Source organism: Chaetodon trifascialis, chromosome 14 (genome assembly GCF_039877785.1).
Source record: "Chaetodon trifascialis isolate fChaTrf1 chromosome 14, fChaTrf1.hap1, whole genome shotgun sequence".
NCBI lineage: Eukaryota > Metazoa > Chordata > Actinopteri > Chaetodontiformes > Chaetodontidae > Chaetodon > Chaetodon trifascialis.
This window is the reverse complement of record NC_092069.1, coordinates 12,568,155-12,593,290: the sequence shown is the minus strand read 5'-3', so window position 1 is coordinate 12,593,290 and position 25,136 is coordinate 12,568,155. Positions and strand designations below refer to the sequence as shown.

At 43.6% G+C, this 25,136-nt stretch overlaps 1 protein-coding gene across 6 annotated transcripts in view; it reads right to left on the bottom strand.

The window, feature by feature from the left end:
• Nucleotides 1-25,136, bottom strand: part of LOC139342740 (ryanodine receptor 3-like) — a 98,957-nt gene that overhangs the window by 66,735 nt on the left and 7,086 nt on the right. For 4 of the 6 annotated variants that reach the window (XM_070979985.1, XM_070979987.1, XM_070979986.1 and 1 more), the window contains exons 2-10: nt 13,257-13,376; nt 8,073-8,177; nt 4,173-4,187; nt 3,583-3,657; nt 3,314-3,392; nt 2,706-2,818; nt 1,599-1,698; nt 1,119-1,212; nt 181-255 (exon numbers count right to left, since the gene is read on the bottom strand). In XM_070979985.1, the coding sequence (XP_070836086.1) occupies nt 181-255; nt 1,119-1,212; nt 1,599-1,698; nt 2,706-2,818; nt 3,314-3,392; nt 3,583-3,657; nt 4,173-4,187; nt 8,073-8,177; nt 13,257-13,376 (776 nt within the window). The remainder of the gene's footprint in view (nt 1-180; nt 256-1,118; nt 1,213-1,598; nt 1,699-2,705; nt 2,819-3,313; nt 3,393-3,582; nt 3,658-4,172; nt 4,188-8,072; nt 8,178-13,256; nt 13,377-25,136) is intronic. The other 2 variants (XM_070979990.1, XM_070979989.1) reach the window with 1 other exon arrangement.

Below are 25,136 nucleotides of genomic sequence, written 5' to 3'. Positions count from 1 at the left end.
GGGAGGAAAGGACAAATGGGTGAAGGGAGAAAAAAAGAGAAGAGAGGATAGAAAGAAACAGCTTGGGTGGAAAAATGGGAGAATGATTGAAAATGAAAAAAAAGAATAAAAGAAGTAAAATAGCGGGTGAGAGACAGGAAGGAAAGGAATGGATGACAGATCATCCGAAACACAACCCACCTGATTCGGAGCGGTTCCAGCCTCCACAAGGACCTGGCCTTGGCACCGGCTTTACCCGTCTCATAGTTGACTATCCTGGGGGATGCCAGAGAAGCGTGAGTGGGTGGTCTGTCTGCGCATGCTTTCAATGTCTAACCACCGCTGATGCTCTCAAGGTCATTCATCCTGGCTTAGAAGAACACCACCTCTTGACTCTCATTTGTCACACTGATATTTACTGGGAGGATGGGTGACCCAGACGCATAAACAAACACGCTGAAGCATGGGCTGTATTTACTCTGCTGTCTACAGCATCACATCCTTCAAACTGAGACATGTGCGCCCTGATAACCCACAGCTACACTGTCTATCAGTGATATGGTTGACTGGGCCCAAAGATAAAAGAAATCGCTCATCGCCCCCCCCCCCACCTCCCCAGTGACAGCTTGGAGTGTGTTTGATCTGCCCCAGAAAAACTGAGGACCTCTAAACAGATCGCTGTTGCATTTCAAGGACAACAGTAGGAGAAAAGCCAAAGCTGGAAATTAATATCTAATCCCGCCTCCACATTTCCCCTGCTCTGTTCTAAAAATAGACACCATGTGTGTTTGTGCCCAGGAGGAAGACCCATCTCCTGGCACCTGGCGGAGTGTGAATGGGCCTTGCCTGCTGTTTTGACCCACTTCGAACCCAGTGTGCCATTTTTCTGCAGCCCACCTCATCCGTGTTGGCACCAAGCAGCTACACTGTAGATAAAAATAACACAGCGGCCATTTTGGCTCCCCGGAGAGCCGAGTGTCACGCCGGTGAGAGGCATTTTTATGAAGCGAGGTGGGAGCTGAGGAAGCACAAGTAACTCACAGGTCAGTTTGCTTCTCGTGTGCTACATAACGGTTTTGCCATCCCTAAAGCGTGACCCCTAATGCTGCAGTTTGTTGGAGGCTGGCTGTGTTTCGCACCTCTGCTGCTCTTCGCTCTGGTCCGATCCTGGGATGGCCACTACCTCATCATGTCCATGGAACAGCCGCATCACATGACCACCCAACAGGTAACCTGTTGGAGGAGGAAGGGCAGAAGATTTTGATATTGTGACTCTGGTGGTCTCGCTCATTGTCTCATTCATTTATACATTTAGATCAGAAATAATCAGATTCTCCACGTTTGAAAAAACTGATGAGGTGCTCTGAAACACAGAGTAGTGTTTTAATGTGTGGGGGCCTTTCCTTGGCTAAGTAGTGGAAACTTGTACCCATCTTGAGGTACATTAACTAATTCACATTCATCTGACAGTGCACACCCACTCCTTTTCTTTCTTTTTTATGTTTAATTCATTTTTCCACTTGAAACATAGAATTTGCAAACTTAAAAAAAGAGAATAAAGGAGAAAATTATGGGAAAAACTGGGAAGAACTCATCAAGGTTCTGTGTGTGGTCTCTACCTTCTTCTATGTTGCTGCCGGAGCAGATGGGATGGACGTTCCACAGGGTTTGCATGAAGGAAGCATCAACTTGGATATTGCCATTGGAGATGGATAAGTGCTGCAGCAAAGAAGGAAAGAATACATGCAGCATTTACTTATTTGTATCATTTTAAAGAAAAGTGCATTTCTGAAAATATTCCGGCAGAGTTCATCTTAAGTTTAAAACTCTCGAACCACTGATGCAGAAGAAAACTGACTGACAGATGTCATGAGAGTTTGGGGATTTCTATCGTCTTGGGGGCTGTAATGCTGTGCATGCATGTGTTCCTACATGGGTATGGGTCCACAGTTTCTGTGTGTCAGACTCTTCAAAACACACTTTGTGGCAGCTGTGTCCTGAACATCCTCTCTCCCCAGAGTCCCTCTGCAGCCCTTAGGTGCTGTCCCAACATACTTCTGTGTAGGCGGCAGTGGGGACTGACTACCAGATTGACATTTGTGACCGTAAGGCGATAGTGGTCATCTGGCTGTGTCCCTGCCGCCACAGGGGGGTAAACACCGCCTGGCTGCTGTCATCAGCTTCTTGGATCACAGGGAACATGTTTCCCAGGGTTAACATACCACAGTGCTATGATGCTAAGCTTCGAGGGCATGAAGGTCTAATAGTAGAAGAAGCCTATTGCTGAAAAGGTCAGCTGAGAAGAGCAATAGGAACATAATCATTATTGATGGCTGGGATGGTTTGGGATGTGACCAGGATGATAACAGCAGAAGCTCATTTGAAATGGCACTGGCAGCAGTCTAAAGAAATCATAATCCACCAAAGCAGACATTTCCAGTGCAGATCAAATGCTGCTTCGTGTAATTGTTCGGGGCCTCGCAGTCATCCAGCAGGAAAAAATTGTCGCTTTTAACATTAAGCTTCCTGCAGGGGAGAGGTCATGGGGAGAGTGCAGCATGTGGTAACCGGATTGGGATAATCTGAAATTTTGTCACATCAGGGGAAGCAGAGTTGATGTTCTTATACGGAGAGCACTATATTATTAACGCACACACAGCAGAGACACACACATATACATACACCAGCTACAGCTTCAAGGGACAACTGGCTAACAATAAACTTACAAGGTATCGCTCTGAGGACAAGCTGACGAGGATGAGGTCATCACCAATCCGCACTTTCTCTCCTTCGGATCTCTGCTTGGAGGCAGGGTGGATCGTCCACCAGCAGGCCTCACCTACAGTGACACACACACACGCATAAAAATGCTGCCTCCAGAGCACGACATTTCCCCTGCCACGATGTCATCCGTAATTACTAATAGTGAAATAAGGCGAGGGTGGGCAGGAATGAGAATTTAGACGCATGTGAATGCACCATGGCAACAATCTTTTTAAGTCGCATGGAGGTAACCACTCATCTGCTGCATGGTATGAAAGAAATAATAATGCACAGGAAGTCCAGGTATCAGGGCACCACAACAAGACTATCGAATGTGAAGCAGATGTAATCAGCGCTGTGTCTACAGTTCTCCACAGGGAATATTAACTGAGATGCTGGATAAAAAACAAATAAAACAGAGAGGGACACATAATGAGCAAGGAGCTTGAAGACAGCAGAGAGAGACACACAGAGTGAAAGAATTAGACAGACAAAAAAGAGCCAGAGCATCGAGAATGAAAGAGGAAAAAGAGGTGGATGAAAGCAAACTGTGCCAAAGGTTTTCTTTTACCTGTTGAATCCTCCTGCAGGCCGACATCAAAGGACAGCTTATCTGTCTGTGACCTTGACGTCTTCAAACAGGCCAGGTACTGTGGTCAACAGACACATCAAACCACAAAGGACAGAGCCGTCACACACATTCTCCTCTGCAGAAGAAATAGCTCGCTCGCTCGCTGTCATACACTTAAATCGCTAATGACGTTTCAATCCTGCTCATCGGATTTGAAACCACCGTTGTTACGATGGTGACATTGACGGTGATTGCGTGCGACCTCTTACCATAGAGCTGAAGGAATGCCGCAGGAGGATGGCGTGTCCATACAGAAGAGTCTTGTGTCCACCGCTCTGCGCCGCCTGCAGAGATCATTCACGCACAAAAAAAAAAAAAACACACACAAACGTGTGGTTACATGTGAAGCTCAGGCTCCTGACAGACCAGCCCCAGAGGTCTCCCCTCAACTGCGTCAATCTACATCCGACCTCTACCACTGACTGTTGACCTCAGCGAGGACCTTCGCGCCAACGATGATGACCTCAAGCTTGGGGCACACATCTCTTGGGGAGGGTTTACCACCCCATCTCGCCAATGAAGACATGCAATCTGACTTGCCAGAGGAGATGGTGTTTGTGGCTCCTGTATCCATGAGCGAAACAGGATACGGGGTCATCTTTCCAGCACTCCGACTACAGGAATGTGGGAAGGATGCACAGCTACGGTCATTCTCCAATGCAGTGAGTGACTCCGCCGCTTATGGGGTTGGGTTAAGATGCAGGGGGGCACAGATGATATCTCTACTGTTAGAGATGCAAAGGGGGTAAAGAAGAGTTTTTGTTGGTTTTCTTTGGCAAGCAACTCCCATGTTACTCACCTTCCTTATGAGCCTCTAGGAAGCATTAAGGTAAGAAAGAGCGTCATTATTCAGAAAGGACTATTTTCCTCCTGAGCCTTTCTGCCTTCAGCTGCTTTATTTTAATTTGGATACAAAAGTCTGGAGGGCACATGTGATTGTCAAAGGTCATTTTTAAGAGAGATTAAGGAAAACATTCTTTGGCATTTTACAAAGCAATGCCACTGGCACAAGACCCAGAAATGCTTTCTGAAACGATACCAAACAGCCAAGTTTAACCATAAAAATGTCACATTAAACTGAAACTACAATCACTACAAAACACTAACGATATGCATTCAAGGCTACAATCTACCAAAGCTAAGCAAGAGCTTAATTATCTGAGAGACAGAAGAATCATGGCAGTGTTTTGTGAAAACATCCTATCATGCACAGCCTCTCTTTGGTTGTTTTATTGTGCCTCTTATTTCTCTTCCTCCCTCTATCCCCCTCCATTGGCTACAGGGACAATAGCCAGCCTGTGATTTGATGCAGTTGTGTCGTGCAGACTGCAGCACTGGCTTCCAGGCTTCTCCTGTGCTTCTGGCTACTGTTATATGCTGGCTGAGGTACTGAGCTTAATGCGGCGAGGCACATCCAGCTGCAATCACCACAACCAATAAACCCCAAGTCTTCCGCTCCCCCCCCTTTTCCCACGGCTGAGCGGTGCGTTACACAGATAGAGTAGAGAGAAGGAAATTGTGGCCCATATCAGTAAGAAAAAGAATGTGGACTAAAAATTGCAGCAACATTTCAAAACACATTGAGCAACTGAAATGAGTAAAACTGAATTACCCTCAGCTCGCTGAACCGTAAAGGATCAAAGACACATAAGAGAAGAAATAAGCTTCTCATCTCCTGTCCAGCTGTTGACCACAAGTGACATCCTCCTACCAATTTAAAGGCATGACATTTAGCAGGTCGCAGCCTCCCGGTGTGTGAGCCCTGCAGCTGATTATGTGTGCGTGTGTGTGTGGCTGCGGTATTGTGGTTTCTCTCAATAAAGGAAGGGTCGGGAACAGCCACGAGCGAACACCAAGCTAAAAGAAAAAACAGGTGGAAAAGAAATACAAGAGAGCAGATGTTGTCAGAGCAGCTCTGTTTCTTTGACTGACTGATGTCATTATTTGACCAGTGACCCTCAAATCAAACAGGTCAGTGCCTTTTGGATGAGCGACAACAAATTTGCCGATGGATACTGAGCTAAAAGGGGGCTGGCATTTACACCAGCTGCAAGTGTGTTGTCTTTGCAGGTCCTCTTCCTCAGAGTCGACCGGCTAAAACCGCCTACTACCGATTTGCTCCAGCCACAGTCTATTGATAAGCCCATCTCTTCAAAGACGTATTGATTTCCGAGCCTCAGCCGAGACATATTCAACCTCCACTTCCCCTTTAATGGTGCTTCCTCCAGTCGCATTTCAGCGCAGGCGAAGAATGATGAATAGGTAGACAATATCGAAATCAGATAAATGTGAGCAGAGAAAAAACCACTGAAGTAACACGGTAAAACGGGCCAATCTAAGCCCCAGAGGCATGGTACAAAGTACAAAAGGTACAACAGATATGAAAGGTTAAGGATGAGATTATTTGAGACAAGTAAATCTTCCAACTAGTCTTATGGAAAGTGTGAAACTCAATAATATTAAAGTCCAACTGAGATCATATTGAGCAATCTCTTCTTGCAGTCAAACAATTTTTATAGTGGTGAATTTTTAATAAAATGTATCATCAAGAGCTTTTTTGTTATGAAAAGGAAGAAAGAAAAGGTGTTAGAGAAATGCTCATTTTCCTCTGAGTCTGGGTTTGATTGACAGCTGTAGCTGCATGTCATTGCAGACGGTGTGTTATTAGCAGTAAGGACCACACCAACATCTAACTGAGCCCAAGTGATACTTGAGGATAAGCGCACATGCCGTTTAATGTGCTGCTGCTCATTAGCTATCTTGCCTGCAAACTGATGTTAGCGGTACACTTTTAGGCTGTGAGTGTTTGTTTGGTGGCTCGTTCGACAAACTAGCAGGCTGCTGTCCGGATGTTAGTCAGTGTGACCCTCTCATTTTGATTGGCTGTGTAGAAATAAGATCTACATCTAGTGTGTAGATAATTAATTTTACAGGATTTTGACAATTTAATGCAAAGGGCACCATCATGAAACCTGAAAGCATAAAATATAAATTTCTCCCTTTCGGATTCTGGAAAATGATGTAAAGAACACATACTGTCACAGACCAAAAACATGCAATTTAATTTCATTCGCTTTATGTGATGTTCTTAAAAAGGTGCTTGGACGAGCTGTTAAAATATGTCTATTTGAGGTTTAACTTAGCATTAAATATTTTGAGCGCCCTTTTTCTCCGTTGTGTCTCATAATTCCCTGCCAGCTAGCTCTTCGACTCGCCACAGCAGCAGTGGAACAAATGTCTGCTGCACCCTGGCCACAAAGCGCTGGCACTGAAACATCTATTTATGTCACAAGTCAAGTCAATGAATATGAGCTTTAACTGTGGATTCATGGAAATTCTCACCATCATTGGCCACGTGGCATTAAAGGGTGAACTGGCTGAAGCTGACTCAAAGTCAGCTGAGAGCTTCTGTTTTTAAAAGCACTCGTGATTGTTTTCTGTAATGCTGCAGAAATCTGTGTATCAGCTGTTGGCATCATCTCATAGCATCTTACAGCATACAGTCAAGAGTGAGAGGGTAACACTGTGACAAATTAGAGCTCATCCTATGTGGTAGGGTTCACATGAAACAAATGATACTGCAATGAGCATCCATCTGAATGCCCCGGGGACAAGACTAATGTTAATCTGACACTAATCCAGCATTGGTGCCGCTCTAGTTCTCCAGCAGTGGAAAGTGAGTTGTGTGAGAGCTGATGGTTGTAGGGAACCTTATTGGGAAGTCTATACAAAACTCTATTTGTCTCTGTCAGCTTGGCAGGAGCTCAGACACAATCTTCTCACCCAGTGTACACCAGAAATCCATACCATCATCAGTTATTTGAGCTCTAGTGTTTGCATAAACCATGATATTTATCGATTTCTAATGTAATGACAAATGTTCAGTGGTGGCGCATTCTAGTAGACAAGCTGTACTATAGGACGTCAACGGGTGGGAGTAAGAGAACAAACTTTGAATTGTGACTAGTCTACTGCGTCATGCATTAGGGATGAGAGGGGAATGGTATGAATGGTGAACATACCCATCGATCCGGGCCGCGTGTCTATCATGCGGAAGATGGAGATTATACACAGAAAACAGAAGATAAAGATGGGAGAATTACACATCTGTCACAAAAATGAGAAAGAGAAGCAAACACACTTGCAAGAAGACAACTAAAACAATGATTACATGTGCACATTCCCTCCACCAGACACTCCTCTTTACTGTTATCATATTGGAAGCTCTTGACAAAAAAAGCTAAATATATTTCCAACTACTCTCTTTGCTTGTGGCTCACTTTTATTTTTTACAGAGGAAAATATGTAGCTAAATAAAACTGTTTTCCTTCAAGGCTTGGTGTTAATCAAACGGGCAAAAGTGCATGCAGCACTTGAGGAAAAGCTGCAGTAAGGCCACGCCGTCCTCATTAGTAGTCATGGGGGCCCGGACCTCTCTGCAGTCGGGGTCCCCAGGCCAATGTAATGAGCCTATTTTGTCTATTAATCTCTTTATAGCGACTGAACGAGTTAAGAGTATTCAATTGAGCTGACTGCTTTCATTACAATAAACTGCTTTACAACCTCTTTTGAACATCGAGCAGAATCAAACATACAGTACATGACTCAGGGATGGCTTATGAAGAGTTGAATTATGGATTGATTGTTTCCTGTCCGCGTGTGTGTGTGTGTTAGCACACGTGTGTGTACCATCACTCACCCCTTCACTGTTCTGTCCGCTCTTAGCCAGCATCTCCTGTAGGGCCCGTACTGACAGAGACTGTTCCAGCACAAAGGTGCAGATGCACAGGTCTGGAGGAACATACTGCCACAACAGAGAGGAGGGGAAAGTTATCACAAAAGAGTTCTTGAGGCCACTTTTTTTTTATTTTACATACAGTATTCACACATGTGTTCCCATTGTAATAGTTTCAAGCTTCGTGAAGCAGATTTTTACAGCCTATAAAAAGACAACTGTCTTCTCAGGCTAAATCAGAAGTTCAGACCGCCTCAGGAGACACAGAGTTCATTCTACAAGGACTTCTTTTGACACCATCTCCACCCTCTCCAACCGTTAAGATGAAAGAAATAGGCACCAAGGTCCAAGGAGGGCAGTTTATCCACTTCTGTCTAAGTTGAAGCTGTTATCTCATGCTGCTGTATGAGACCACCAAGACGCAACATTTCTCACTGCAGCTTTAACCCTGCATTAACCAATGTCTGGCTTTTGGGGGGCTGTGAAAAGAAGCTGCAAACACACATGGAGTTGATGGATATTTCCCTTGGCCATATCACAGCCTCAATAATATTTCAATAAACTGCCACCTGGTGAATGGAAGTCCAATATTCAGTCACCTTTTAGCTCTGTTTTTGGTCTCCACCCACTCCTGAGGGAAACATCTGACTCTTTAGCTGCTAATTGCTCCACAGTGTTCACCAGGTTGTCGCTAATTTTGTCTGTGGCTGTTTGGAGCTGGGCATGTAGTGTACAGTGGGTTTATCAGCTGCCTGTTGCTGCTGGAAACAATGCTGATGAGCGCAGTGAGAGCGGCTGAGGGAAACTGCAGAGCTGGTGATAGTTCTCTACAGGTTTATCACACATCCCTCTCATCTTTCACAGTCATTTCATCCATTGTTAATGAAAAAAACATTGATTATTTATTGCAAATAGATGTCACTGCTATAGCTGTTGTAGTGCATTCACAATGCACCGTGTAGCACAGCCTGACGAGGTGTGCAGTAAATGCAATATGTATTGCTTGTTACTTTCCTCTTTGTCATCTTGAAATGATCACCACAGGCACTTGTCCTGCCTCCCATCTATACTGACTTTGATTTAGTATGCACAGAACCTTTTGCTACATTAGCAAAACATCCACATAGAGCAGAAAATATAAGGCTGCCCTCTGAATCTACAGGGATTTTCTGATTAGATGTCCACTCATCACGCCTGTGCTGACTACTGCAGTTTTGCTGCTCTTGAACCAAGTTCGTCTTAATCGAGTGGGCGATATTCATTAAAAGGTACTTTAGAAACAGATTAAGTGCTCTCAGGTCAGTCTGCGCTCAGATAAGCCAGGCCTCGGACTGAGCAATATTAGACAAACGAAGAGGATGCCAAATCGCATCCCAAACCAGGGCAGCACTGCACGGGACAGCAGAGGATGGAGGCAAGTCACTGACAGAATGAGGGAAGCAGGGGTATGGCTGCAAGACAAATGACGCCAACCCAAACACCCTCCCTGGCCTCCTTACTGAGTATAACAACTCCTCCCAAACTGGTTCATTCACACAGGTAAATCTAACCTCATTTGCAAACTTCACACAACCCAGTTTCAGAGAGAAGGAACAGTGCATTAACATATAAGATCACCAAGATTAAGATGACCACTGCTGTGCACAGCCACAGCAATCTGATCACTCAATCTGAGTCATGTTGAAGTGAAGATGCCGCAGGCAGGACTGTGGACGTGCTTCAGTGAAAACAAATAAAGATGACTTGATTTATTCCAACACATGCCAGTGTGTTGGAATCCAACAACAGTGTTTCCAGATTGTCTCACTGGCTGCAGACTACAGACACGCTCCACAGTCGCTTAATTTAGACATCAATTTGAATGATTTGTTTTATTTGGGGAGATGGTGTGAATTTCTTTTCATCCTAAATGTCTCATTTATATCATTAGTGTGCAGACATGCAGAGAAACATTCAACACTCCCATAAATGCACTTAAAGGAATAATTTGACATTTTGTGGAATACATCTATTCACGTTCTCACTCAGGACTTGGCGGTTTCCCTCGGCTCCTAAGAGCTTTACAGCAACTTTGAGCTCAATGTTTTGGTTTTCTGCATCTTTACTGATTTAGTCCAGTCTCATGGCTCTCATACAGTAGCATTGTTTCTGGCTGGAACAGGCTGTTGGCTAACTAAGACCACAGTGACTATTGGACTTGCATTTGTCAGGTGGCCAGAAACATAACTCCAAATGAAAGCTAATAGTTAAATAGCAAAAATGGTTTACTAACTAGCCAAAGTAACGGAAAAGGTGATTACGTGCCATTGTATTGGTCAGTTTGTTTCCACTGCTACTACTGTAGGTGGATTAAAAAAACAGGTTTCAAATATAATCTACAGCCAGGAGATGGTTAGCTTATCTTAATACATATAGTTGACATTTTACATTTATATATTCCATATTGTTCATTATTTGCGGATTATTTTTATTGTTGATAGTGTGCATATTTTGAACATATTTGGTACATATATTATAAACATTTTTACAATTCTCAAAGACATTTCTTATTTCCTTTTTCTATTTCATTACTGTTGTACAATGGAAGCAACTGCAACTGACCCAATTTCCCCTCAGGGATCAATAAAGTCTTCTGATACTGATTCTGATTCTGATGTTTGGAGTCACGGCTGTTCGCCTGGCAGCCTCAGAGTGACAAAAAGACCCCAGGAGGTCACTGTGCCCGGCCAGGAAATAGCTTGGCACATATCCCTGAATAAAACCACAATTTGTATATTTTCCTATTTGAGCAGGTTACACAGTTAAGATTTCACATGTTAATTAGTGAGCTTTAGAGGTGATTTTTCTTTTCAACCTTCAGGCAGAGTTGGACTAATTGTTTCCACTCTTTATGCTAGGCTATGTTAACTGTCTGCTTCATATTGAAGTTAATATTCGGCATACGATATGAGAGTGGTATTGATTGTCTAAAAAAGAAAGTGAACAGTATTTCTCAAAATGTCAAACTATTCACACTTGAACATACAAATGTTTCACATCCTTCTCCCCCAATCACAGCATGCTGTTCTGTATTGCATACAGATATTACACAGCATGCTGTTTAGGTTGGCGATGCCTCTGCAGCCTTTTCTCTAGCAGCGTCACTAGAGAAATCATAATAAAAGGTCTGTTGGGAAACAATCCAGGACCTCCCTCATCTCTCTGGCTTACTAACAGCTGACCTTTGCTCTGTCCAGTGGCAGGACTGTAACAGTTGGTGGGGAGGGGACTGTCTTGAGAGAGGCAGGCAGTGAAATGAAGGTCCAGAAAGGCCAGAGGGGATGATGAGTCTCCACCCCTGTCAAGATGTGCTCTCATGAGGCAGAGCCGGGAGACAGCTTTACAGCAGCTTGGCCGTGCCCTGATGTTTAGTTTATGACCAATAGTGTAATGAGGGAAAGGGCATAGCTAGATGGCGGGCAAGGATAGATCACATCTTCATTTCTGTCTCCAGAGAGAGGGTCAAAAAGGGTTAAAGCTGATTGCCTAGAGGAGGTGACCTCGTACTCTGCCATTCCTTCCCAGCTTAATTGGAGGAGCCACGAAAACTATTGATTTAAGGGGTAAAGAAAGGAACCAAAACAAAGAAAGTACCAATTGGCCAATGCTGGTTTCCTGATTCACATACTGTACACACAACAAAGACACAGCATCACTGCCATCATGGTATGTGGGCATCTACCCTCCAGAGGTCACAATATTGAGTCGCTGACAGGCGGGAGCTGCTGGTCATATATCACAATCAACCAGCTTCTCATGGGTTGATTGATGTTACCACTTAAACTGTGCACACTTTAAATCAACCACATCCTGTCGTCCTGGTTCTATGCCCCATTACTAGACTGGTTTACCAAGAAAAGGAGGCATCCTATTCAGTCGTCCAGGCCCACTTCTAAATTGCTGTCTTGGGTCTTTTCGCCTCTCCATCGTTGATCCCGAAGGTGGGGTGATGCCTTTTCATAAAAACAGCAGGCAATGAAGACAAAGTGCAAGATCTGGAGAACATCAATCACACCTGCCAGGTATAATTACCATCCAATATGGAATGAAAGCCTCGCCTCCCTCTGTGCACAGTAAACCCCCAACATACACACAAACTCTGAGTGCTGTTGGAGGGGGTTGTTGAAACCAAATGAGAGGAGCATATGGATCTTTCTTCCTCTTCAGCCTTTTCATGTTGTTCCTCTTCCCTGGAAGTGTCCCTTACTCATTCACTTACGTAATATGCCTGGTGTTCTCCACAAGCGAAATGAATCTTACAATTCTAATGAATCATTATGATTAAAAGACAACCAACGTAAAAAAAAAAAAGCCCATTATGCCTGCTGTGGAAAGGCTTTGACATTAATGTCAGATGAGCAGCAGAGCAACAGGGACCAGTGAAAGGTGAGAACATCTTGGTTATGTTATGATTCTCTCCAATAATCATTCAGATATTTCTGCCTAATAGCTTATTGAGTAACAGGTTGAGGATGCGCTTAATAATTTTCGTAATTTGCAAAACATAAATGCATTTGCCATTGGTGGCAACCGGCTGCTTAGAAAGGCAAACAATAAAATTCACATCAACAGTTGTAATTAAAACTTCGCTCTTAGTCGCACAAACCAGCAAATGCGTCAGCAGCTACCACCGTGCTGCTCAGCTGCAATAAAGCTGTAAGCAATTAAGGCCAACGACAGCACTGTTTATGAAACAATCCATCAAACACGTCCAGGGGCGTAATTTCAGGGAATTATCCGGCGATGGGCCCACAGAGATGCGACGCTGTCACGAACCCTCGGAAGAAAAGCTCATCAAGGAGACTGCGGTGGATGTGAGCTGTTGTTGCGGCTTTGATGGCACGGTGAGACGCCTTCCTGCATGTCTCCGCTTGGCTTCACCGTGTCTTTGCTGGACCTAAACCCAGATTAACAACGTGGATGTCTGGTTCCATGGAGCTCTCGCCTGGGTGAACACATCCTTTTATTTTCCTGAGAACTGCTTCATGTGACATTTGAATATATTAGTGTCTGTATGTGAACATATAGTTGATTATGTAAGTGCAGAGAAAACGAATTTTCTCGATCAGAGAGGATCAAGTCATGCAACAGTGGCGTTACTGTGCCCACCTTTGCCTCAGATGTGGGCTCCAGGTAACACAGCCGGTTGCCCAGCCCCTCGGCAGCCAGGCAGAACTTGCGATTCTCCTTCTGGATGCAGGCCACGCACTGGAGCACCACTTCATCATCCTGCCAAGACAAAACAGACTTCAGTCTGGGCATGAGTGTGGATGCTGTGAGTGTGTGCGTCATGTCCTGAAAAAGCCCAAGTTCAACCACCCACATGCACGGCCAACCTAGTCCATTGATCAGGGGAGACTGTGGTGCCACCATGGCCTTGACAGTGTTTCATCTCTGGTCGTTCACTACCACAGAGGCAGAGGAGCAACAGGAGATGGAAGACACTCAAAACATAGTAACTGTGCTTGTGTGGTCCTTATAGATGAGTCACTCGTACCGTTTGTGTTATTTAATGACATACTTTCAAAATAAAAGAAATAAACTGTGCAACTACAAACAATGGCTTGTAGTGTAGTATTGCTTTGCGGAGTTTGACATTGATTTTGGCAAGCGTCTTTTCTGAATTGCCCTTGGGTAAGACACTTGGTAGTGTCTATGCACATGCAGTATTCAGTATTCATAAAATGAAAAAGTGCGCCACAAAGAGTTTGTTCTAATAACTACTATATGTTTCCCCTCCGCTGCCCAGCTAATTGGGGAAATGTGATCATCAAACAGAGACAGTCCACAGCTGATCCCTTTGAGCCGACCCGATCTCCTTCAGGCTGTTTACCAAGTTTAGGCAACTGATCGGAGCATTGTATGATTCAACAGAAAATAATGATCTGAATAAATTAATGTTTTTATGTATGTAGTCATAAGGGAGGCATTGCATGGCTTTGATGCTGCATTAGTATATTATGCATGAATTTAATATGTGTGTATATTTGAGCACGTATGCCTCTATTTGTTTCAAAGAAATACCTTGTTGGATCCACTTCTTTGGCAAGTCCAAATACAGTATTATAGTAATATATAATAATAATAATATTTGCATTAGAGAATTGCAGCAAATGACTAATGGACAAGATTTTTTAAAGACAATATTACATCAGTTACATCAACATACAGATAATGTAAGAAAAAGCAACCATTTTATCAATGATTAAAAACAACATTATCCATTAACATTACGTTAAAGAGACACACAGATAGGAACCATAAATAAATAAACAAGTTAAATCTTTAATGCAGACGAGCCATGTAGGTTCATTCTTTCTATCTTTGTGATGGAGTGTCAGTTGTATTATATACATCAGCAAAGGCAGGTGTAACAGAGGGCAATTCCCCCAATATGCATTCTCTTTGCAGAACAGTGGCTGAAAACAAACATCTGATGCTGCTGCTGTGTAAATGGGCTGATTGTGTTTATAGTGTTGGCCCGGTAAATGCTGAATTGGACATAGTTACTCTTCACGATAGCAGAGCAAGTGGAAATCTGCTGATATGGGCTGCTATGGGATGTGCGGGGGGGGGGCTGCATTATTTAATGTAAAGGGGATTGTGCTGAGAGCAGAGTGCAGCAGTAGTAGTAACAGAAAAGCTCTCCATTACAGTGCAGCATGATGCATGAGAGAGAGGGAGAGTGAAGATGTTTAGCGTCTGCGTGTACACATTTGTGCTGCATGGAAATCAATATGACGAGCCTCAGGGCCCTCAAAACACACGCATGACAATTTTTTTTTGGAGTTGATGCTCACGCGTGCCTCAGATGTGGCTCAGGGAGAAACAGATGTATGCAGGGTGTCCTTCATGATAAATTATTTTGCCATCTCGTGCAGAGACACAGGAATCATGTGAGGAGAGTACAACAGCTGATGTGAGGTCTAAAAAACCAAAACAGACCAACTGCACTGCTGAAGTTGAGTTGCCTGACTGTTTCATTTTCAGCACAGGACATTTTCTGGAGCTCTCAGCCACACCTGAAACAGTGGGTGGAGTCATTTGTCTCAGAGTTGATCTGGTTGCTATTATGTGAAGAGAACTACACGTGAACGCCCATGAATTCCCAATTCCATTCATCACATCATTACAATAAAGACTGACAATGCGTCACCATTTCCTCCCATTGTTTAAATCCTAAAGTAGCTAAACAATATATTAATAATGTATTTTTCAGTATTTAATCAGATCTTATTCATCTTTATTTTTCAACATTGATCCCCTCTTGTGTATATTCACACTGATAAATACAGTCCATCATACAGTACAGTAGGAAGCAGATATAATTGAGATAACACTGGCTGCTGGAATTGATCGTGCCATTCATGGGACTGTTAGGGGAAAGACTTTGGATAATGCTAGCAGTCTGGAATCAATACATAAATGTTATTCAACTCAGATGCAGATTGAAATGAATAGCCCTCTATGGTATATCAACACTTGGCTGGGCTGGAACATGCAATCAGTCTCCCTGTTGAGGGAGCAAGCACAGGGGCCTTATAAGGACAGTATTGATCCGTGCATCACATTCCTGCCTGTGCCAGTGCCAAGATGCACACACACGCACACACACACACAAGCCAAGTGGGCACACGCATACACAAGCATCTCTTTAATCATAGAGGCTCATGTCTCTGCCACTGTCTAGTCCATGAATGAACCTCTTCCCCCGTCACGCTGAGGCACAATTACATATCTGACGTTGGCTCTTTCTGTCTCATCCTGCCTTCGTCACCAGCCCGTCTTACTCACTTGTCCCCTATCTCACCTGACTGCTGCAGAGGAGGAGGGGGCGCTCACTCCTATCAATCATTTATAAAGTCAGGCACTATGTGATGTCAGCCAAACTGGAAGGAAAGATGCTCTCCTCGACTTGGGATGGGTCAGTTTACAAAAGGAAACTTCAGACTTCAGGGGATTCTGTTAGTTTTGGTCGACTGTATGCAAAGATCTGTATAGCAACAATTAGAAAGGTCAAGTGAAATCAGAGTGCAGTACAGAGAGCCAAAGAGAAAGGTAAGAGAACCTAATGCAAAACGACACACTGACATTTGCAATGATGCAAATTAGTAAAAAATAGAGCCCTCAACATAACCGTGCTCAACCAGAGGAAACTTCAGGGCATCACCAAAGTGATGACAATTCATCCTGTGGGTAACATGAATGTGTGGACCTCATGTCATGGCAATCTTATGCTACAGCTATTAAGACATTTCATTCTAATAGTGTCAACCTGCTGGTGGCGTAAGAAGAAAAGTCAGGGTCGATCATCAGAATTCATCATGTGGACATCAGACCAGTTAAGAAGCCCTCTACAAGATTGCACTGAAGCACAGAAGCTAGCAGAACAACCACAAGCCTAACTGTGACGTCAGGCCTTGAGCTCTCTGTAGATTAAATAAGACAATAATTCACTCTCCTGCCCTTAAACAATGTGAGAAGCGACTTGCGTCTCCAAGGGCACCTTGAGATTGAATTTCACATCATAATACTCCCTGCTCACTCTTGTTCCTTTGTTCTATGTAAATCCATGCATTTGTCATCTCCACTGTGTGTATGCGTGTATATACTGTATGTGTGCATGTATGCACAACAATAGCGTAAAACTCCTGTGAGGATTGTGTGAGCAACGCTGAAGCATATCAATGAGCGGGTCATGATGACAACTCAGCTTTTTCTTTTGGTTTCAACCAATCGCGCCTTCCTGGTGCACGGGGGGACCAATGACATTGGTGGAGATTTTTGCATAGTGACAGGTAGGCGTACCATAGGTCTCCTCACCAAAGCTACAGGGAGCCAGTCACTGCTGTGAACTGTATATGAATTCAGGCTGAGATGAAAGGCTCTTTCTCCTGTAAAACAGCAGAGGCCTGGGAGTGTAAACCTGCCAGTGCTGTCCTACAGGCCTGCACTTATTCACTGACAATACTGCTTCTAAATAAATTATCATTATTGATGATAGTACGGAGTGATTACAGAGTTTAGAGGCAAGTAATGGGTTATTATGGCTCGTGAAAAAAATAATCCTGGCATTAGGGCCCTTAAAATTACGATTTAAATCTGTTTTTCTCTCATAATCTTTTTTTATATACACTTTTACATATGCAGCTTTTCATTTCAGCCCTCCAGACAACAAACATGAGAAGTCCAGGGTTTGTGCAGTGTAACTCTACTCTGGTGAAGGCTCTCTCTTAAGTACTGGACTAAGTACCTGAACCAAATGCTCTGAGGAGGAGTCTAAAGTGCCTTTGGTTTGAGACACGTCTCCAGCATCTCAGCAGGTAGTGCAGTGCAGTGCAGTGTATGCCATCGCTGCCCAGGGCTGCACTGCTTTGGCAATGTGTTCTTGAGTACACTCTGGAGGCACTACTGTAAAGTAGGAGTCGCAAAATGTACTGCAGATATGAAAAATCTGGAGCAAGAGTAGAAATGAGCAAAGCACCTCTCTGCAGGTAAACAGAATGGTTGCTGCTTTTAAGCACAGTGAGTCTGGGTGTGATGGCAATTGAATTGCTCCAGAATTTCATATATTGCACCAATGCCTCCCATAAGGCTTGTGTTACCACAGCTTGCACCATGTTACATCCAGCCCTCTATTCTCATGACATTATCTTCGCCCATCGTCATTCATGTGAGATACTCTGCCCCAAGTTTAAAGCATCAACGCTGCAGAGAAAATGACAAACACTGCATAGTACAGACTGGGAGCGCAGTGTAGCAACTTCCATAGGACAGCAACAACATGACAAGGAGTGTCATCATTAATTCCCCTCCAGAGTTTTGCTTCTAAGATACCTTGACACCCAACAGAGCCACAAGCCATGCATCCATGACAACAATATATTCTGTCACCCCCTTAAGATATGATAAGCCTGCACATGAAGCTGAATTGCAAAAAATGCCTCAACCCAAACAACCAATTGCCTGTGTGCAGGCCTGTGTCTTACAAAAATGCAGTGGTGCAAGAGGGTGTGTAAATATCTAAAGGAGTTCATAAAGAAAAGGCAATTACACCTCCTGTAAAGAAGAAATTACTATTGCTAAGTATGGCCCATCAAAGTAAAGACTTGTGGCGATAAAACCCAGACTCCACTCCTGCAGCTGCAGCAGCTTTCTGCTCTCTGCCTCACTCTCTGAGGTCAGATTTGTTCTGTCTTCTTCAGCTTGATCCTGTGCCAAAGAATCTGGTGAATCAACGGCAAACTGATCCGAGGGTGGCACCGAGCGGCCCTCTGGGGGGAGGTTGGAGGTTGCAACATCACAGGCAGAGGAGGGGAAAAAGGAGAGGACGTGGAGTGGAGTGGAATGGCAAAGATCCTGCAAGCAAAGCCAATGCGCCACGCAGACACAAAGCAGATCACAGCACTTGCCTCCACTTGCCTTTGTCCCCATGTGACACCGTTCTACAGTGTACTGGGTAATAAGTCTCCATCATCACCAGGGACCTGCTGCTGCCAGTCAACACTGTACAGAAGCTGGCTCACACATGGAGAATTTGTTCTGGACAGATTGATACAGCTGCTCAGGCACTGCAGAACAAAATACAGCTGGGCAGTGGTTGCACCCCCAACAAGCTTTCTCTCCCGCCTGCCTTTCTCCTCTCACACCCACTCACAGACTGCCGGTACAGAATAAGTCCAGGTGTTTCCCTGGCCTATCAGAAGACTTTTCGAGCAGTAACAGGATGACTGCAGTCTATAATGACACACTATTAAAACACTATCTTAAGCATCTGTTGATGCCTGGTGTTAGGTCTAGATTATACATGTTAAACATCATTTAAAGTAATGTACTGTTCATTTATGTCATTTTAAGAGCGCCATCAATTACCTCTGAACCATCACAATCCAAAAGGATAATAGGAACAGGCTTAAACTGCATTTTTTGTCACTTTGGACAGACTCAAGGTGACTTAATGCTGTCATCAGCTCCAGCAACCATATTAAAACTATTTGCATGAGTAATTATAAGCAGTAAGTGTGAGGTGCAGAACATATTCTATACTGTATTCTACAGTACAACGATCCTGTAGTGTCAGATGATGCACTGTTAGACTCCAATGTAGCGCATATGAATTATCCTAATCCAGTGGGATTAAGACCCTGCAGCCTGTTACATCAGTTCAAACTTATTCTTATTATATGTTAACTAAGTGGAGATTTTGGCATCACAATATTGCTATCTGATCCAACTAACAAAGCCAATGCTAGCCTGCTAACATATGACCCGTTTAGAGTGAAGGAAATATGAAACACAGTCTACACATCTGACCCCACACACTTGAAAAATACTGATTTCAAATTACTTTAAACTTCATAATTGAAACTTTAAATTACTTTTTAATTTAAATGAATAGTGATAAAATTTCCCAAATTTTAAATGACACAACCTGATTTAGAAAACCACTTTCAAAAGTTACTTGATGAGGATCAAATCAAGGTCACTTTATTAGCATGATTGGACTGAAACTATTCTGCATGACAACACCTGTGGGACATGTATTCCCCTTTTTTTCTGTCTTTTCCTATAATGGTCCCCCAGTATCAAACAAGGCACCATTATATATGTTCCAGAATGCTCTGGTGGAGATTACACATACGGTTTACTGTTGGACTGATTCTTAGACTTGTAGCTTAAAGCTCTCTCATACTGTGGTGTGACACCAGCAGAGATGGAAAGAGAAAAAACGTCAGACTGACGAGTGAAGCTTTGTTCTCATGACTCAGTGTTGCTGTGTAAATGGGAGTGCTAATGCTCATCTTGAGGCACACTGCTGAACATGCTGCCCCCAGAGCAGAGACGGAGCGATAGCGAGAGTGAGAGAGAGACAGAGGCACGCACACATGCACATACACGCACACACACATCATTAAAATCCCCAGGCCAGGGTGACACCATAAATTAATCTCAACATCCACTGAAATTTCAGCCTCCTTTAAAGGCTCTGCTAAGGGTGCTGAGGATGACAGCTTTACAGCTTGTTATTGAACAGTGTCAGTGGCCAGTCACTGGCACAAAACGCACACAGCTACATTATAGACTCCACTGGCAAGGGATGCAGGACGTTGATTGGAGAATTAGTAAACATGTTTCCCATTGGCGCACAGCACGCTCTAGATCTGAACTCTGAATCATGAATATCAGGTCAAGTAAGTGACGTCTACTGTATATGTATACATCATTTGCGACGTATCAGTGGACATTAAGGGCTCACATCAGCAACAGATCCTGAACCAGGCCACTGTCTCTACAGTACAGTGACTCTTAGTATCAACAGATTATTTCACTATAATAAGACAAAATGAGGTTTGAGGTAGATAACTAGCTGAAAACTGTAAATTTTTCTAAGAATTAATAAAAGATAAACTACCACCAAATCACTGGAAGATAATCTAATCTGAGGCGGTTCAATCATCCCATCCATACTTGATCCTCTCAGGTTGCTTGTGTGTGGAACAGTCATCTGGCAAATATTGCACCTCAGACCTGGACTGTCTAATCACTGTAGGCAGTCTAATTACCCAATCACCATACACTCACACTATACAGCTGTGAACAGCAGCGGCCATATGGACCGAGGCAATCCATCTCCAAGATTGGACAGGTATGGCGATCGCTGTGAACCAAACAGCTCAGGGTGAAGAATGGCTGCCTCTTAAATGACACATTTTGAAGCCGCCGTTAGCTTTGCTCTATATCGCAGAGCAGGGGTTATGAAAAAATATTAGCCAGTTAAAAATGAGGGCTGTGAGGTCATGTGAGGAGGAAGTTTGTAAAACAAGGTCTAAAGGTGTTAAGCGTGTCTGCATGCTTCAGTATCGAGGGAGAAGAGGAGGGAGGCTGTAAAGTGTTTCATTGCACCTCACAGCACTGCTTCTCCTCCCCGGCGGTGACTTAAATGTGAAAGGCTAAGTAAGCGTTTTCATCACTTCCTCGCTTTAGGCTTCCACTCTCCATACCACTGAACAAAAAAACAGAAAAACCTGCCTGGAATGTTTTAAGTGCTTTGAGAAGAGGCGATACAATGACTATGGAAGAAAACTGGGGTACTGTAGTATTGCATTTTTCTCCCGACTACATGATGGCGCTGGGGATGCCCCAGGGCAATTTGTGACAGCACTATAGCCAGGCTTGCACCAGAGAAGAAAAGGTACGAACTACCTCTCGCTCCCTCTGCTTCCTCTCCACAAAGCAGCCTCATCTACCGAGGGAATTGAGAGTTTTGGTGGCAGAACACAGGGAAGGGAAAATAGGCTGCGTCCACTTTCTGACAAACAAGGTGTTGTATTTTTAGAGGAAGAGCCTTCTTAAAGGTCCAAAGCGAGAGCAGCACTAACAGGTGCATTTGTAAGCATCCTGCGTCCAGGAAGCCAAGCATGAGTTTGGACTCTATTTCAATTGTGTTACACTAGAGAGAGACCGAAGTGGTGTGGGGATGGAAATTACACTTTGCTTTTGGGTCAAGAAAGTGGAAGTACTGTATGTGTGACCTAGAATATCAAAGGGAGCAGTGACCGCAGATATTTCAGCAATGTCACAGCCTGTGCCCAGTCCACAGGGAGAGGATGTCATGTCTGCATATCAAATGACAGAGGCTCAATGTCTACCTGACAATGTTTTAAAGAGATTGTTTGACATTTTGTAAAAAAAAAAAAAAAAAAAAAAAAAATGTGGATGAGTTGATCTATACCACTCTCATGTCTGGCCGTCAAACATGAAGTTGGAGCCAGGAGACGGTTAGCTTAGCTTAGCATACATTAGATACAGAGGAAACAGCAAACCTCGGATAGTTTGTATTTCAACCTGCAAGATTCCTCACAGTTTTTGTATCAAGTATTTATGCTAAGCTAAACTATCAAATTTATATATTTCTCAAAGTAGTAGGAAACAACTAGCCTGGCTCTGTCCAAAGGTGTGGAGCCATTAAAGCTCACTAATTAAAACATTACATCTTTTTTGTTTAATCCATACAAAACCCCAATATGTAAGGAGTTGTTGTTTCCCCCTGCTAAGCTACCTCTGTATGCTAAGCTTCATATTTACCACACAGACCAAGTGCAAGCATGTTCATATTTAGGCCATAGTTGGTAATGGAGCTGTGATCCAATCATCATCAAACAATTCCAAAGCTCCAGTGGAAATACTGACCTCAGCACTTGGCTTTTGACAAGAAAGATACAGTTTTCTATTCTAACTAGATTATCTGTTCTAAATTTGGAGTAATAAATGTGAGAAAATGATGCTCTTTCACTGTGCTGCAGCTGCAGAGACAGGACAGCGTGACAGTATTACACGTATTCCATATATGCAAAAACAGTCATCCCAGTGTCAGTTTCTCTGAGATAAAAATATCCATTGTCCTTTAAGGCCTGACCTGACTAAAATTCTTCAGAGCGCTCGTCCACATGCTTGCCAGTGAAGCTTCATTGGAGCCCCTGGCACAGAAGAGAGCAAAGCTTGAACTGCAGTTGTGACACTGCTGTGTCAAACTCTATTTGTTCAAGGACTGGTGATGATGCCCAGGTGAAAGGTTCTGTGTCAAAGCTAAAGCACAGCTGAGGCTCAGAGAAAAGGATCGCACTAGCGCAGAAGAAAGCAAAGAGCGAGTGCTGTTAGTTGGTGACAATAATGCCAAATTTAGGGACATATCGCCCTGAGCAACATGTCACAAAAAAGCAAGCGGAAAAAAGGAAAGTTGAGAAACAGACATCTCACCTCCACCGGGCTTAGAGTCAGCCTCTTGTAGGGCAATTTTCACTGCATCAGATATCAACCTGCCGCACTCTGATTTGTCATACATTTCAGGAAGAGGCCATTAAGAGCTTGGTGAGATTCTTTTGAAGTGTCAGCTCGTCAGCTACACTGCCACAGAAACACTTGTGCAAGTTGGGAGGGAGTGCCACCGGGGGCTGAGAAAACCTGAGCAATGCTGCAGAGCCCAGTGGAGGTATAAAAAAAATGCTCCAGTATCTCTACGCACTCCCTCACCTGCAGGGCTAGACACAGACCTATCTATAAAAGCTCTCCACAGAAGCACTGCAGAGTCTCAGAAGAAAGTAGAAGCTACAAAAAAGTAAAATAGTTAGTAGGGAATGCTCTCGAAAAGTACGCATAGGTTGGGCACTGATGAGAGTAAGGTGGATTGAATATGTGCTGGAATGCTTGCTGTACGTGCAACCTCCATGAATGTCGAATTCTGCTCACTGGCAAGGTATGATAGTCCCTTTCTTTATAACACACATTGTTGACTCTGCAGCAACAAAGCCCAATAAAGCCAGTGATAGCTCCTTGTCTGTGCTAGTGTGGTGCGACACAGAGGTTGTTAAAGATGTATGAATCTTTTATGAGGAGGGAAACGCCACCGTTGTCAATATCAGATGAAAAGGCCGAGACTTTGGCACCCGCCTGGATGGGGGACATGGCTGGATTTTCTCAACGCAGCAGTTGCTGTTGCACCTGTGTGTGAAGATCCTGCAAATTACTCAATTACACACCCTCAGTTGAGTCAATGGGATTCTTCACTAACATGCACTGGTGGTGATGGGAGGACCTTGCCCACAGCATAACGATCTAACATTACATATTCAGGAAACTGTCAAGGTTTGCTTAGAAAGACACTCAACTTTCTTCTATAAAATGAGGCTCAACAGCAGCAGATTGCAGCAGTAAACACTCCTCTAAATGGCCTATTAAGGCACAGTGGGGAGACAGAACATTGGACATAATTACGGCAGATACCAGAGCTGCTTTATGTAGGAGGAGAATGATTCACAAGCACAGCCAAAAGGAGTGAGGGTTTTAATGATTTTCAGCCATGGTAAAATGTTAGAAACACTGACTTTGTTTCTGTGGTAACAGGGCTGTCAGAGGAAGGAAACTCCTAAAATGTCTCAGCTGCATAGCGTTCACTGTCACTGAAGAAAGGTATGTTCTCAGGGAGCAGCCTAACATATGCAATACATCCTCTTGGTTTGGTTAAAGCCTCTCATGTACTTGTGTTCATTGGAGTTAACCAGGTGTCCGCTCTGCTACGTGGGTCTGAAAGCTTTACGGTCTTTAGTGAAGGATACAGATTCAGATTTGAATCCGTTTTATCTGGAAGAAAGTTTGACACGAGCCAAACTTTTTCTGGATGGATCAATGTGGTGCCATCCCTGCAGCTCATTAGAATTTAAGATGCCATTCTCTGGTTTGTTGTGGGTAACATGGCAGCAAACAGTGGCACCTTGGAGGAAAATATAATTGATGCAGTGCAGCATATCCCAGTGTGAAGCGACTCATCATCAAATGACGGAGGAAACAAAGATAACACTGAGACAGCCTGACAACACCTGCAGACACAACCCTACTGTACTTCTTATGTTCTTGATTGAGAAGAACCACCACAAGCAAAGCCTTCCTGGCATCTTTGTTTTCTTCTTACTGAACTTCTGCCATATATACACATTTTTGTTTCCAAAGAAACTTAAAGGAACTGTCCAATATTTTGGTAAATACATTTATTTACTCTCTTGCTGAGAGTTAGATGAGTTAGATGTTGTTTAATGAGCAACTGTAGAGCGGGTGGTTATCTTAGCACAAAGACTGGAAGCAAAGGGAAACAGGCTGGTTCTGTCTAAAAGTAAAAAAATATATATATACACCTACCAGTGCCTCTAAAGCAACAGAGGCTAAGTTTCCCCTTGCTTGCATGCTAACCTAAGCTAACAAGTTAGATACAGTATTAAACAGACAGATATGAGAGTGGTACAGGTAACGAAAGCAAATAAGCAAATAACTATTCCTTTACCGGGCACCTGGCTGTCAAACTTCTGCTTCATTAAAAAGGATAAAAAAAAGGGTAACTTGCAGATTGAATATCAATGCATCCTGTGTAAGATAAGGGCGATTTGAGTGACATGGTGTCACTCAGGCAAACCGTGCAGTATTTCTAAACTACAACTAAGA